This window comes from Pagrus pagrus, assembly GCF_965226575.1.
Source record: "Pagrus pagrus genome assembly, chromosome: 6".
Lineage (NCBI taxonomy): Eukaryota > Metazoa > Chordata > Actinopteri > Spariformes > Sparidae > Pagrus > Pagrus pagrus.
Window position 1 is genome coordinate 14,044,069 of NC_140190.1, and position 16,927 is coordinate 14,060,995.

The 16,927-nt window shown below is 41.0% G+C and overlaps 1 protein-coding gene across 1 annotated transcript; it reads right to left on the bottom strand.

The window, feature by feature from the left end:
* Positions 1 to 4,489: 4,489 nt before the first annotated feature.
* On the bottom strand, positions 4,490 to 5,752 carry foxe3 (forkhead box E3; the record flags this gene model as incomplete). Its single annotated transcript, XM_084354064.1, has 1 exon — positions 4,490 to 5,752. One exon carries the CDS (start codon positions 5,750 to 5,752, stop codon positions 4,490 to 4,492), a length of 1,263 nt encoding a protein of 420 aa, XP_084210190.1.
* Between the last annotated feature and the right edge of the window lie 11,175 nt (positions 5,753 to 16,927).

Genomic DNA, 16,927 nt, shown 5'->3' on the forward strand with positions numbered 1-16,927 from the left:
AATAGTAAAAACTGCAAAGTTCCCACTCAGCTGAAGGCTGCTGAGGTCTTCTGAGATTTTGAGAAAGGTGAAGTCAACTCCCATTAAAACGCAGCAGCTCCATGTCGATATGGAAATAGTTTTTATTACAGGTGCATATTTCTTTGAAGGGATTTTTATTAGAAGAGAAATCCCTTTATTGATTCATGTCATGACTGTTATCAAAGGACACAACAAGCTCATACTGTTTTACTTGTTACTTTACTTGTTCCCCTCTGAGGATGGCTTGTTTATTAAATATTAAAGGTGCACTATGTAGTCTTGGGGAAGAAATTTTAATAAGAGGAGAAAAATCTTCACTGACTGATTCTTTTATATCTAAATAAACTAAATAAACAAACTCTTTGTTTTCATGACTGAATAAACTGAATAAACAAACTGACCTTAAAGGACAACACAATTTCATACTGTTTTACTTTGTTTATATGTGGCGGACCCTGCCACCTTTCTAGCCTAAACAGCATTCTGGGGACCTTATTTTCCTCTGAGAACAGCTTGTTGATTCAGTTATGGAAAAAAATACATCTTTCTGAGTTTGTACTATTACCTCATTGATATTATAGATATTACAATTGTGAGTTTGAATCTCTTCTCCATAACTACATAGTGCCCCTTTAAATGAATTAATATATTATGAGTTTGTATTATTATTACCGCATTATTATTGTAAAATTAGTGTGAATTTCTTTTCCAAAACTACATAGTGCACTTTTTTTAAAAAGGGAAAAGAAATAGAAGTCCTCTATTATTAAAAGTGAACCTTATATAAGGAAGGCCTATGTGGTATGTTAACTATGTGTCTAAGTGTATTCATTTACTTGACAGTACTTAAAGACAATGGTGAAGCATCTTGCAACACTTGGAGGGTAAATGAAGCAATCTGCCCAAAATAGGGTCTAACAGAGGATTAGGAATTAGCTTCAAGTGAGAAGAGCAGGCTGCATCGTGAGTGTGTGACTCTATGTTTTAGATTCATCACAGTGCAGCAGTAAGTATGAGACAGTCATGTGACTCAAGTCAGTTAGTTCAAGTCTCAAGTGTCCGAGGTCATTTTTGCTGAGCGAGTCAAGTCAAAGGTTGTTTTTAAAGTCAAGTCGAGTCCCAAGTCAGGTCACTTTTTTTCCCTTCCCAAGAAACTGAAGTCTGACCTTCAGTATACCATCTTTATACAGAGAAAAGACAAGAAGTAGAAGAATGACTTGAATTTGTTTATTGATAGTCAGTGAAATATGAAACATGTATAGTTTTCTTGTAAAAAAGAAAAAACTACACTGAAAACATGAAATAAACACAGACGAGTCGTTTGAGTCATCATGTTCCAAGTCAAGTCATAAGTCTTTAACTTCCAAGTCCAAGTTGAGTCTCAAGTCGTTTACTTTCTGTCGAGTCAAGTTGAAGCCATCAGAACAGTGACTTGAGTCGACTCAAGCTCAGGTCACAATGACTCGAGTCCACATCTCTGGCACCAGAACATATAAATTATCTGAAACCTTAAGACACGACAAGTGGAGCACAATGTTCAAAAGCTCTTATGACATACAGTATATGAGCCAACCACTTATCTTGTTGTGTATAACTTCCTTCTTGCATCAATAGTCACATGCAGGTCTATCTGTGTGCAGTTGTTTTCTCGACGGGGAAAACGTTACGATTTCATGCTCTACTTGTACTGTTCATGTGAAACCAAAGCTTAATGCAGAAAACTCGCACCTATCCCTGTGGCGACTAACAAATCAATTCTGAGAAGAGGAGGAAGTCACAAACTGAGAACAGATGTATGACAAAGCTTCCTCACAGAATAAAAGCTGTCTGAAGACTTTAATATCAGATCATGCCTGATTAACACTTGAGATTTTGAACACATGAAATAATTCATCCTCTTGCTTCAGACATTATATCACTGCTGGCTGTCAGTGTCATTAATCACAATCCCAGAAACAAACTGCACAAAGAGACTGAAGACAATCCCACAGGTTGAACACTTTGCTTTTGCTTCCATCTAGTGGTGGGAAGTTTTTAGCCTGTTAGCACTTTAGGAAACAAACAGATGTTGTCGAATACAACAACAGTTTGTTCATCCCTTACTTATGAGACCGGAGTACTGAAGTTTAGTCATGTGGACTGACTGCTTCAGAATATCTGTAATCCTGCCAGGCCGGTGCTCAAAGGCAAATGGACTTGCTGGCAGTAGCTGCACTCCGTAGAAGAGTTTGAATATAATACAATCCTTAAAGGCACACTGTGTAGTTTTGGGTAAGGTCCCCAGAACACTGTCTGAAGCTAGAAATGTGGCAGGGTCCGCCACATATGAACAAAGTAAAACAGTATGAAGTTGTGTTGTCCTTTAAGGTCAGTTTGTTTATTCAGTCATGAAAACAAAGAGAGTTTGTTTATTTTGTTTGTTTGGGCATCCTCCTCCTTTAAAGGTACTGGGCATATCATTGGTCCCACAGAGGATGCAGCAGCACACACATCTACTTTGATGCATCAGTAGTTTGAATGATGCAGGCAGGGCCTCAGTATCAGACCAAGAAATCTATCTGCCTTAACTGTCTTTCATTAGCAATAAAAGTCCTTCCATGTAACCTCCATCTGGTTTGTAAATCCATATTATTGATAGCTGCAAGCTCAACACTTTTGTTCTTGAATAACATATTTTCATACTTGTGTATATAATTATCTCTATGTTTCTTTCAGTTGTTTTTGTGACTTGCGTTTTTGAACAAAGAACACGAAGAACACCAAAGTTTAACCACAGTCACTGAATAATGATGAAAACCGGGTGCTTCCTCCATTTTTCACTTTTTGGTTCATGGATAATGCTTCTCTGGGATTCTTCAGTGGATATTTTCATTTTCGACAGAAAACTAAATGAGAAAGTCAAACTGGAATAAAAATTAAAATCTGAGTAGCAAACAGTTGTTGAAGTAGTTGATAATTACAAGTGAACAATGAGTTGATTTGTTCTTTCTGTTACTCAGAAAAAGAGTGAATGAGCACTGACAGGATGCCTTGAATTAAAAAAACAAAATTTGGAGCATAAGTCTGACAGATAAACACCGATTAAACAAATAACAATGAAGCATTTAAATTAAGATTAAAGAGAAATAGACAAGTTAAATCCAGAATTAAAACTTGAATTAAACTGTGATGAAGATTATTTCTATGGAGACATTGAAGATGTGACAGAGAGTTGAACTGTTAGTCATACAACATCTCCTACTGTTGTTGGTATATGATGTCTCTCAGGTTTGACTGGAGGGCCTGTATCAAAGATTTTAAACAAGTAGATGTGAACATTTAGCATTTTTCAGTCAATAAGTTTGATTAATAAATCACTAACCTTAATTTAATTTACTTCCTGTTGTCTCAACTCATGTGGGACGTTGATGATCAAATGTTCTTTATTTTCAGATTGTGTCTAAATGTTCATTTGTACTTCAATGAGGAAAAAAACACACAATCTCAATGCTGTTAATTTAATTTAGGAAATGTGCTTTTTAAAATCTGCTACACAAACAAATAAAGTTGTAATTGTATGTTTACTTTGTGCCAGTGGAAGACGAAACATTTGATCTATGATCCTCCACCAATTACAAAATGTGGCCCAGTGAGAAATAATGAAATTCAGCTAGTTTTTCTTTCTTTTTTAAACCAAAATAGGAAAATTAAAATTGCTCAAGTCTGATTTTGGAAGCATGATTGAATGTTACAGATTACCACGAATTGAATCAGTAAGTATTTTATTATATTAATAATATATATTATTATTATTATTATTATTATTATTAATAGGCTTTAATACAATCTACTTCAATTCTAAAAAAAGAGACACATTTTCAGTCATTTGTTTCTCCTGATTGTGCACGTACATGTAACCTTGTTATAACAAACCACAGTCACTTCCTCTGATAGATTTTAAACGTCGTGAAGAAAGACCACATTTATTTTACTGTAAAAAAAAAAGAATTTATTTCAAGCGACTTGTCGTCAGCAATGATAAACACCCACACTTTTTTTTTTTTTTACACATTAACAAACTATTTACATGAAAATCAGCAGACTTGAATGATAAAAACAAACACATGTAAACTTTTTTTTTTTTTTTAAAAAGTCTAAAAACACAAGAAATGTGGCACAAGAAGAAACTCTCTGAGAAACAGTCATGGAATGTGTCAAACGGATCTGAAATGGCTTTGCACCTTTTTAAAAATAGGAATGTTTTATCGCGAGGCTCGGTCACTTTGGGTCATCAATCACCGAATTTCTTACAGGAATGAATCTTTCGTTTAATGAGTCTGTGGTGACAATCTGGAATATAGTCCTTATATTTATAAGGTTATAATATCCCAATAAACTCTCATGGGGACTTACACCAGACTTGTGTTTATGGACTCATTTAGTAGCCTATAATTAGTTAGATTTTTTTCTTTTTTTGGCAAGTAATGTTTCACATATACCGCTCCAGTCCTGACGCAAAGTTGGCTTGTCTCATGTAGGTGTTGTTGTAGGAGTTCATGGGGCTGGAGAGGCCCAGCAGCTGCTCCGTGTGCTCGGCGCAGGAGCCCGGGCGCAGCGCCGGCAGGGACAGCCGGTTTCCGGAGCAGTACACCTGCGAGCTCCCCGGAGAGAAGCCGGACTGGCTCATGGTGGGCAGGTTCGGAGGAGAGGCCGAGGAGGAGTACGGGTACCCGGCGGCCAGGTTGGATGACAGGTTCCCGCTGCTCCTGCTCAGCATGTTCGCTGAAGGGTTCACAGTCTGGTTCTGGAAGCACGCAGACGGGTCGGTGCCGGTGACCGAGCAGCTGGAGGTCATGGTGCCCAGGTCACCTCCGCCCAGCCCCAGCGCCTGCGAGTTGAGATCTCCCCCCGGGCCTCCCTGCACCACCGTCTGCTGGCTGATGATGTTGTCGATGCTGAACATGCGCGGCTGTCCTTGGCCGACCCCGGCGGAGGTCTGGTAGTGATGCAGCATGGCCGGATGCGGGGATGTGGCGGTCAGCTGGGAGCCGTAACCGGAGCCTATCCCGGCGTACAGGGTGTTGGGGTACGAGGGCCTGCCCATGGGGGTCGGGGTGAACGCGCTGGAGCTCTGCATGTAGCCCGGGTAGGTGCTCACATCTGTGCGCTTGAACCTTTTCCTCCTCCTCAAAAAGCTCCCGTTGTCAAACATGTCCTCAGCGGCGGGGTCCAGGGTCCAGTAGTTGCCTTTACCTGGTCTGCCGGGCTCCCGCGGGATCTTCACAAAGCAGTCGTTGAGGGTGAGGTTGTGGCGGATGGAGTTCTGCCACTTCTTGGAGTTCTCCCTGTAGAAAGGAAAGCGCTCCATGATGAACTTATAGATGCCCCCCAGGGTGAGCTTCCTCTCGGGAGAGTTGGCGATGGCCATGGCGATGAGAGCGATGTAGCTGTAGGGAGGCTTCCCCCTCTGGACGGGCCTCTTCCTGCGGCGGCTCCCGGTGGGCAGGTGCTCCTCGGTCTGCCCCAGAGCGGCCCCATCCTCCGTGTTGGGACTGCTCCCCCGGGGCTCAGACTTGATCAATACATTGTCCTTCGACCGGGCCTGCAGCATCAGGGGCGGCGGCGGCGGCAGCGGCGAGTCCAGGCTCACGTTTGGAGACATGACGACAGGACTCGCCTCGGCGGGCGAGTGCTGCGTCTCGGCGGTCATGTTGCACATGCCAGAGAAGTAAGAATAATTTGCCAGATTCATAAAAGAAACAATGTGATGGTCGTCTTTTTGTGGAAATAATCACCCGGGGAGAAATCCCAGTGAAAGACCCAAAAGGGAGATGCGTCTTCTGATCCACTGCTCTGGCCAAAAATAGCCCCCGTCCTGCCCTGGTGTTTGGGGTGGTGTGTCAGTCCAGGTGAGAGAAAGGCGCTGACAGTTTTATAAAGCAGGGCAGGAATGACGCCACTTGCTCGCCAGTGACGACGGAGGCAGGAGGACAAAACCCAGGAGAGAATTTTAATATTGCTCTGACCCATCATACCCTATCTGACAGGGAAGTCACGTGATCATACCAGTGTGAGGGTTTGTTTTTATGCCCTACCAGTTTTTAAGAAGTGATTTGGGGATAAACATACTTTATTTTGAAAGGGCCTTTTATCAGCTCAGTGGGTGAAATCCCAGAAAAAGTATTGGCTTGGCTGAACAGACCATAATTAGACATCAAACCTGACTTAAAGGGGCACTGTGTAGTAAATTAAAACTAATATTTTACATCATAAATGAGGCAATAATACAAACTCAGGCATGTTTATTTTTTCCGCAAGTGAATAAACAAGCTGCAAATACCCAGAATACTGTGTGGAGCTAGAAAAAGTGGCAGGGTCCGCCACATATAAACAAAGTAAAACATTGTGAAATTGTGTTGTCAGTTTGTTTATTCAGTTTATTCAGTCGTGAAAACAAAGAGAGTTTGTTTATTTAGTTTGTTTAGGCTTAAAAAAAAATCAATCAATGAAGATTTTTCTCTCCTCATTGAGATTTCTTCCTTTAATGCACCGAAGCCACACTGGAACAAGATGTTTGAGATTTACTGATGACCCCTCTGTGTGTGTGTGTGTCTCTGTTCTCCCTCTGCTTTCACTGACAGCTCTGTGTATATCCAGGGCAGAAACAACACTCGCAGAGCTGCTCCGCGCTACTCCAAACCCAACAGCCAATCCACCAATTGAAAAATAATAACAAGCCACTGAAAACAAGCAATTGAGCTATCAAAGCTTTTGGGGAAGAAAAGTAAATATCCCCCTCATTTCATTTTCATTTTTGGAGAGCGATAATCAAACAGTCCCCTGGCCTGAGAGGAGAGGTGTTATCTTATGGATTTTTAAGTCAAAACACAGTTCTGCACACAGTTGGTATGCAGACAACACCCTTTTAAACACAAGCATGTCATAGTGCTTCTAATTGATTGTTTAGGCAAATAGAGGGTTGGAGTTGATTACAAAAGGGAAGATACACAGAGAGGCGACCCGCTGCCATCACTTTTCACAACATGGGGAGAGGCGTTGCGAACGATACGATGTCTGGGCCGAGCCTGGCAAGGCTGACTGAGAGTGTCATCATGTCCCTTTGCACATTTAATAACCTGACGGCACACAGAGAGGTAACAAATTAACGAACGCATGTGAGGAAAGGAGCAGGAGAACAGGTTTTCACTGTGGAGAAAACAAAGAACAAATTTGAGGTACTTGTACTTAACTTGAAATATTGTACTCCACTACATTTATCTGACAGCTTTAGTTACTTTTCATATTACATAATTCGTCCCTTCCTCTCTGGCAAAAAAACAAGTATCTCCAAATGGGTTGATTTTGAATGTTTGTGAAACTGAAGGATTAAATGTTCCTTTATGGGCTCAGAAAGTTCTCGTCCTAATCTAATTAAATTAATGAAAAGCCTCTGGTGTTAACAGGAGAATGCATTGTCACACAGCTGAAAACAGGCTGTTTTTTTTAAACTGATGAGGGTGCGTTTGTAGGAAAACGTGGTTCTCACAGGCAGCGACAAACATATTGTGAGCAGATTGAATAATAAAAAGGAGTTAACATTAGCTTGATCTTAAACATCTGCAGCAGTGAAATGACACGTACAATATGTGAGAATTGGCCACCTGTTGAATTCATACTCAAATCAATATGGGGCAGCATATCACCAGAGTAACCGCTAACTGCTTGCTGCCATTAGCTAGCCAGCTCAGTTAGCCGTGCAGCTAGCGGTTGAGGCTGGGAGCTCGGGGACCAGGGTTAGTGTTCACAATGCTAGCACAGGAGCTTTGGGTTTTGAATGCAGGGCTTTTACTTGTACTGGTGTTTTCACAGTGTGTGATTAATACTTAATACTTAAATTAATCCTGCAGTAAAGGATTTGAGCAGTTATTCCACCACTGCAGGTTTATAGGGTCACTGAGTGGTTTGATGAGTGTAAAAAAAAAAGATGTGAATCATACGTGATGGCCCTCACAATCACAAGATCTCATCTTAACGGTACACCTTTTGGAGATTTTGGAGCAGATTGTCCGACGGTGTTTTCCATCAACAAACCACCAAATGACAAAATAACTTTTGGAAGAATTGGATCCTCGTACCATTTTATATATTAGCAATAAAATACAGTACAGTAGCTGTTTGCTTTTAGCTCATCGCCCACCGCTAAGTTTGGCCCTCCAGGCGAAACCTTTTTCGGCACCCCTGGTGTAGAATCTATACCAAAGTGCACTCAAGCTGTTCTGTCCAATATTTCGGTCAAACACCTTGTGAAGAAATTTTATATTGTTTTCCCGTGGAGAGATGAGAGGTGATGAAAACAATACTTACGACAACATGGCTAGTTGTCCTTCTAACTAGCCCAACATGAGAAAATATGGCAGCAATGAGCAAACCAGAGTCATTAATCATAACCGCCCACTGCCTTACTGGATGCCTGTTTCCCCGTCACCCTCAGTCCGCCAACACAAAGTAGCTGGCATCCCCCCTCCACAGATGATTGGACCCCTCCCGCCCCAGCCGCAGCTCAGACAACACTAAGCCCAGCTAGCTACTCACAGCCAGTGGCTAACAGCTTCAGACAGGCGTGGGAGCGAGGCTGTATCCAAGCAGGATCTGCCCCCAGAGCTGCCAGGTCAGGCAGGACAAACAGGGGCTCAGGCCAGGAAACGGGCCCTCTGCCTCAGGGCCTGCGGCCTCTTGCTAATCCCTTCTCCTCCTAAACCAGCCTACCACCCCGCCAGAGCCTCCCTGTACCTCTCTGCTCACCTCCACACTCCCTGTCATTTGCCCCGGACTGTGGTCAGTTAATGTACGTTTGATTTTAGTCACTGTACACACATGTGCCAATTTGCACATGCATTTTTTGTGTACATTGAAAACCTGTGTTACTATGATTACAAAATGACTGACGTTGTCCCCTCACCCAATATCAGAATGATGCTGCTGACCTGCAGCATTGGGGACCACATTAAGATCTGTTAATTAAAAGTAAAGAGGATCGAAATACATGTCACATGTCTGATATTTCACTTACACTGATCTGGTCTGGTCAGCATCCTCTTATGCAACAACTTAGAGCAACCACTGTTTGAAAAACACAATTAATTAAAAAAAGAAAATGAATTGATTTTTTGCTAAGAGCTACGGTGACTCTAGAAAGTATCGAGTACCGATTATTGGATCCCATAATCATAATTTTTCTGATTATCAGAATCAGTGTTTTGTTCTGTTTTCCTAATTGCAAATAAAATATATTTCGTAAAATATGGAGTGGAAGTATAAAGTATAGGACTCAAGAGTAGTACAGTAAGGTACTTGAATAAATGTACTTAGTTACATTTCATGGTTCATCACTTTAAACTGCCTCCCTCAGCGCCAGTGGTTGCTGTTTTCTGATTGTAGCTTGAAGTTGTGTAAATGTGTAAACTTCACCAGAGTATCTAGAATATCGAATTTTGAAATTAAATAACAAATTGTGATGAATATTCAGCTGATGCAACTAGTCTGACACTTGGATTGGGACATTTAACAGTTTGTTGACAATGGATATAGCCATATGTCAAGGTGAAACAACATGTCTGCTGATGTATTCCGTTAGCATCTATTAGACAACAGCTAATGTTTGCATTCAACCAATCGCTATTTGATTAAAGGCTTGAATGAATTATAAAATATCAACACACATCTTGGACACATTTATTTTAGCCTGGAGGTGAAATGTACTGGATGCAATCAAACAGAAATGTTAGCAAGGGAGTGGTAAAATGCTAATGTTAGCTAATGTGTTACCAAATATGTTGTTTCACATAGGAATATGGTATAATTATTATTGAGTAACTCAAAAGATGACGGATAGTGATGATCCAGAGCGACATTGACCATTTTTCAGGTAAAACAACATATTTGATAACTCATAAGCTTCCAGCATTCAACCACTTCCTAGCTAGCAGCTAACTGTTTGATAGTGTTACACAATACGATTGGAAAGGAGTAAGTTATTTCTAAAATATCGACGCAAATCTTTGACACATTTGTTTGAGTGAAGTGGAAATTAAATGCACTTAATCAACGGCAATTTTAGCAAGGAACTGGTTGAATGCTAACGTTAGCTAATTGTTTTACCTTGAAATATAGCCTGATGGCCCTCTGGATTTTCACTTTCCATCAGCATGTCGGTTGCTGATCAGTCAGATAAGTGGTGAAATGATAACAGTTTTTCTGTTTTCCCAATGTTTAAACAATTTGCAACATGGAACACAAAAGCATAACATTATCCTGGCATTCAAGCTTCCCGCCCTGAGAGCGATGTCTGAGGAGGATGGCTACCATAGGAATATGGTCTATAGGGCGCATTTTGTTCTTGGGTTTAATCTTTCATGTATTTCACCTCAGACTTGCTGTCGTACAGAAAACTAAAAAGTGTGAAAATGTAAAAAAAAGAAAAGAAAAAAAAGAAAGAAAGACTGTAACTACTCTCCACCTTCTTTCCATGCCCGGTGTCCCTGCTCAGTATTCTTTGAGTGAAAAGTACCCAAACCATCAACTTATATTCTGACAGTATTTGTAGTTAATGTGCAAACAAATGTGTTTTGTAGAGCAGCAGGTTTTCACCTTGACATCATACAAGAAAGAACCATTACATTTTTTACTGGTAAGGATATTAATAAAGTTGCATATGTCCAAGCTAATCACATGAACATGAATTTCCAAATTGGAGAATGATTGAGTCTACATGTGTTCATTTGCAGGGATCAGAAACACATCCCCCAACATATTCCTCAGTTTCTGTCAGATGTGCACCTAGAGTCTAAGGTGGTCTCTGATGGTAGCTGGTCCGCAGGTTCTTTTCCTCTTTTTGATGAAATCCTGAGAAATATAGAGGGACAGGCAGAGTTGCTGAGTAAACACTTGGAAACCATTCACTCGCAAAGTGGCTCCAGGGGACGGGGAGGAGGAGGAGGGGGAGGCATGAGAAAAAGAGGGGGAATAAAAAGAGTGAGAGACAGAAAGAGAAAGAGAGGGAGACAGCGAGAGAGACACACACGAGAGAGCGCAACCTTTTTCTTGCTCAAGCTCATCAAGTACGGGCCAGGGCTCCTGAAAACGCAGGGATTACCAGGGTACTGGGGCTGTCCTGGCCTGGGCCGCCTCTGCTCACTCCTGCACTGCACGCTACACTGCCCTGCTAAAGCACTGCACATGGTTCTCACACACACACACACACACACACACACACACACACACACACACACATACACACACACACAACCAGTCATGCTTGCTCTATGGTTCTCATCTCTCACTCGCAAAACGTTCACATGGATGCATAACACATGGATACACAAAGGCAGATACTCTCTCTCTCTCTCTCTCTCTCTCACACACACACACACACACACACACATACACAGACACACAAGCTCTCTCTCTCACACACACACACACACACACACAGTGTTACAAAGCTGTATTGGCCTTTAAATCTATATAGATATATTGTACATATATGTGTGATTTTCTGCCTCAGTTTGTTTGTGAAAGTTACATTAAAGATTAGCCGTAGAGAAACAGACTCCACTTGGTATACGTGATTTAAAGAGTTGGGTCAGATTTCTTTGAAATGTAGTCAGTTACTGAATACAAGTTACGTGGCAGTTTGTGTGATCAGTAACGTAATCCAATCTGAATATTTTTGGACAGCTTAAAAATCAACCATTGATTGATTGAAAATTTTGAACCTCATGCAAACAAATTTTAGTTCCACAAATATGATTTTTTCACTTTAAATATCTCAAATGTTTTCAATGTGGATAAAATGCATTTTGCATATTCAGCATTTATCAACAGAGCATCAGTTTTTATGAAACAAGTTGTCTAGTTTTGAAATTGTCATTACTGTAAAAGTCTTAATCAAAAATGATCAAGTCACCCACTGTAATGAAACTGTAATGAAAATGTAATTAACACCTGTAAATTGCTACAAATTGTTACATAAACCCCTGCAATTGCACACTTACTGACGAACATGAACCACTGACCTGTAATGATGTGATTGAGGATATACTGTTCTTAAAGTTTCTGCCTGAATAAACATCCCACTGCCCTCAAGACACCTACAGGAAATCCCCCAGCCTCCAGCGCTGCAGCCAGGGATGTTGCAAGGTTTCGTCCACAAGAGTGAACACCAAGCTGAGGTCACATCCTGCGGAGATAAGCGCAGTAATTAAACAATTAGGAGGTGAGAACCCAAAGCTTGAGGTCATTTGATGGAGTCTGTGGCGCTGCCTTGAGACCATGCTGTTCCTCAATACAAAATTGCGGGTTATTGTGTAAAAGAAAGATGACTATCTCAGCTGCAGTCTACCGCAATGTTTCTCTTATTTGTGACATCTGAACTGCAGGTCAACAAAATGGCAACGACTTGCACCATCATCATCCTAATCATTTTAAATTTTGGATTTATTCACTTTTTCTCCGAGAGTTTGATGAAAATATGGATGCTGTACTCTTAGCTTAGCTTGAAGCAAAGAAACAGATTCAAAAAGTCACCCCTAAATTGCACTAATTTAACACATTTTAATCTATCTCTATGGACTAGATTTGCATAGCCTTGCCCACCTCAAAGTGCTGCCATGGCATAGACCATATTCACACGGTATCTATTTCAGTCTAATGTCATGCTCAGGGTGAGAAGGTCAAATGCAAACCCAACGTGTTTGGAGTTTCTGAATTTAAAGGGACAAAATGGCCCGCAGAGGTAGTGTAAGGGTAGACGTAAGATGTAATCCCTGTGCTCATACTCCACTGCGTACCATGGTTAGCCAACAGAGAGAAGCTTAACTACTTTTAAAGGTGCACTATGTAGTTTTGGGGAAGAAATTTTAATCAAAAGAGAAAGATCTTCATTGACTGATATTTATGCCTAAACAAACCGATCTTAAAGGAAAACACAATTTCATACTGTTTTACTTTGTTTATATGTGGCGGACCCTGCCACCTTTCTAGCTTCAAACAGTGTTCTGGACCTTATTTTCCTCCGAGAACAGCTTGTTTATTCAGTTATGGAAAAGATAAATATTGTTGAGTTTGTATTTCTTCTCCAAAGCTACATAGTGCCCCTTTAATACAGGGAGCGCCTGGTTAGGTCCATCCTAAAGTACAACAAGGGCCACCAAGACGAGAGCAAACGACGGAAATCATGCACCTGTCTGCTCCGGGGAGACACAGATGCGAACACTAAGGTGGCACTTCTGTCTCAGGATGAAAAGGAAATACTTTAATCATAAAATAACATATCCACCTATTGTGATCTTGATATATATATGTATATATTAAAAGACAAACAATAACTGATTCAGTAAATGGTCAGATAACCAAATCCAATCCCAACTTTAACTGAATACACAACCAATAAAATCAGATGCAAAAAAAAATTATATAATCATATTTTGAGCAGTGTGATTTAGTTCAGATAGTTAACTGAAGGCTGCAAACACTGCCTGTTGGCTTTACTATATGAGGCACTGTGTGTTTGAGGCATTCCTGGAAGGCTATGTGGACCAGACTGGCAGACTGGGTCGTGATGAGTAACAGCTTACCGCAAAGGGAATGAGGGGCTGGTGTGTGGGCTGCATGGGTGGTGTCGTCTGTGTGTGTGTAATCATACTTATGTGTGTTAGGAGAGCTGACAATTGTCCATTTTTTTTTTTTCACGTCGTTCAGAACATGAATTCAAGCTGTTTCTTCCAGCATTTCTATCGGCCTGAAGTGTCCTCGAGCGGCAAAGCAGAGTATCAGTGAGGTCACAGTGACATAGACGAGTCCTTCGTTAGACGTCAGAGTTTCGGAGCAGAGAGAGGTGGGCTCGAAAAAGAGACAAGGACTTTCATTCAGCGACTCCATGTGTCCCTACAGTGCCGTCTTTCAACGTGCACTTCTCACTCTTTCTCTTCAGCTCTACGGCTTTTGACCGGATCTTGTCTTTTACTTCAGAGAAATGTAAGAAAAGCAACTCACCGTGAAACATTCATATTATTTAATCACAAGTACTACTGATTGAGTCCAAAAGAGTCCGTACGCGCTCATATCAGCGTCATCAACAGCACTTGTTGTCCACCTCAAAGCAGCTACTGGTCCTAGCATTGCTTGGTGGTGAGAGATGGACAGCCAGCATGCAGCAGACACACAGCAGCCGGCCTCAAAGCTTTATTACACTGAGAGAGAGAGGAGAGCAATGATAAGACCCGGCCTTTACACAGACTGATAGAGTAGGGCGCACACACACACACACATCACACGCTCGGCACACACACACACATAAATACAAGCATGTATTTGTGAGAGATTTGTTTGAGTGCCAAGACTAAATGTTCAACCTTTATCAGGAAAATTCATTAAAGCAGAAAGGTCAGAATAAAACTAGTTCCAATACCTGGATGTTATCCAACAGCTTAGAGGATGATTTTAAAGATCCCCTCCACACATGTATTGAGGCAAACATAAAAATGTGTGTCCGACATTGATTTTGTAGGGGAAAAAAGTATAAATACCACATTAAAATCCTTAAAGTGGCACCTACTCCTTTTTCCTCATCAAAATACAGAATATATGAGTATGGACACATTTTGAATTAACTGCTGGCCTTAAGAGGTCTTCTACTTCACTGTAAAGTCTATTATCAGTATATATGCACTGGAGGCTTCAAGTTTCCCACATCATACTTGTGTATGTTGATTATTGGACCAGTATCGGTTTCCAAACTACTTGTGATGTCACAAACGATGCTCAAAGGCCCGCCTCTTGAAATCTGACCTTCAAACAGAAAAAGCTTTCCTACCGAAAATGCAGTGTGAATGCTGAAATTGCAATAATTTCACCGTCTTGCCAACTGTCGGGGTTTTAATTGGTGATCTTTCAGTCTAGTGTATGGACCTAAGCTCTATGCTCTAACCATTTGTGAGCTCTAACCAACGTTTGAAAAGTTAATAAGTACATTTCATGATCCGTTTTGGTCCTTAAAGTCTTGTGAATGAGGCCCAATAAGTTCCCCTCGGACCCCATCTTGCCAAAAGCCTCTTTCTGTGACCAACATATAACGTTATATGTATCCGAGCGGTTGGGCGATCTCAAGCCATATATTGTCCTTGACTTGGTTGTTTAGGTAGTCCTTGTGGTGTTTGTCATACAGTGTTGGATGCTGTGCGACCAAACTGATAAGGTTTTCTCCCATTTTGACCTGGACATCAGCGAAAACAAAGGATTATATTTGTCAAACATATATTTCTGCAGGCAGAAATCTGCTGACATCAGGCTACATCTGAATAGTTTTTCCCCCAGCACAAATTTTCCAGACCTCATGATAATAAGAACCCATAAAATCAGTTTTCATACATTTCCGTGTTAATTTTTCCGTCGTAACCTGCAAAGAGATCCCATCTGTGTTTGGTATGCAAAGGCTTTTAAAGAAAACCTTTACAGCAACATAATTTAAACCACTTGGCTGGCAGTTCTAACGAGTAAGAGTGTGTCATCTTGTGACCTGTAACCACTCGACTAGGAGCAGCGCTGGCACGACTGAAGGCATTAACATTTATAAAGGACAGGGGTTGTAATTACTAAACACATTTTTAAACTAGCAGGCATCAACCATGTCTATGCATTTGTGAAGTTTGTAAATACGTTAGAAATGTTTCTTAAAGTGAGGAGATGAGGAGTCAAACCCCTAAAAATGTACACTTTCAACATTTCATGTGAAAACAGCCTTGTAGAAACTCTGCATACATCCTACACTGTGAAGCTCAAACATTCATCTGGAGGAACAAGAAGAAAAACACATTTGACTTGAAAATCTTACATTTAAAAAATACTAAGCTATCATGGAATATTAAATATTGAGATACTGAGTAAAAAATCCCCATGCAGATGTAAAAGCCAATATTAAACTCACTGTAAGAATATCCAACATGTTTTGTCCCCCTACCCGAGCCACGTCTGTTGAAGAGACTTAGGGCAGAAGTTGCAGTGTTTACCACCCAGTCCCACACCCGCTCTCTCCTCATTGTTCCTGCTGTTGTCCGAGTCCAGCTCAGACAGGTGGGATCAGCACCCATTATGTTCTTTAAGACTCCTGCACACACACAAAAGAACATTAGTCTGCAGGTAAGAGAGCTTGCTAAGCAGATACCCACACATTGGATGAAGACGCACACATGAAGCACAGGAGTGGTTATCCTCCCCACTGCCTTACAAGATCAAATAAGAAAGATTTAAGTCTGCATGTTCTCCTATGTGGGCTACTTCCTTGTGCTCCTGTTTTATGTGTTTCACAGACATGTAACTTAAGAGGACTGGATGCTCTGATACCTGTGATAGTCTGGTTACCTGCTCAGTGTTCACACAGCCTTTAAACCATGCATTGTTAGCTGAGATTAGCTCCACCCGGCCCACGACACTGATAAGGGAATAAATGGTAAGTTATACAAATTGATACATAAATGTCTATTTGTTTTATTTTCAGTCAACATATAGGGGGGAGACATAATCTTTAAGGTAGTGTGTACAGGTTGAAAGTATATTAACTCAACAGCATTGTCACTGAGTGTGTGCTTACACTGGCAGTGAATACAGACCCTTACACCCATCTAGTGGTTAAAGGAACAACTGCAGTCTTCCCCTAAAGTCAATGCAAAGCAGATGATCCATTCTCTCTTAAATAAATATTTTTGACTGGTGCCCCTGTAGAGTCTGGACATAATAATTTGAAAACCTGTGCAATATAAGGCAAAAGTATTTATTAATAGCAATAGTACTTTTACCAGCAAGTCCCATTGAGATCAAAAATCTCTTTTACAAGAGAGACCGGGCCAGAGTAGCAGCAGTACAGTCACAACAC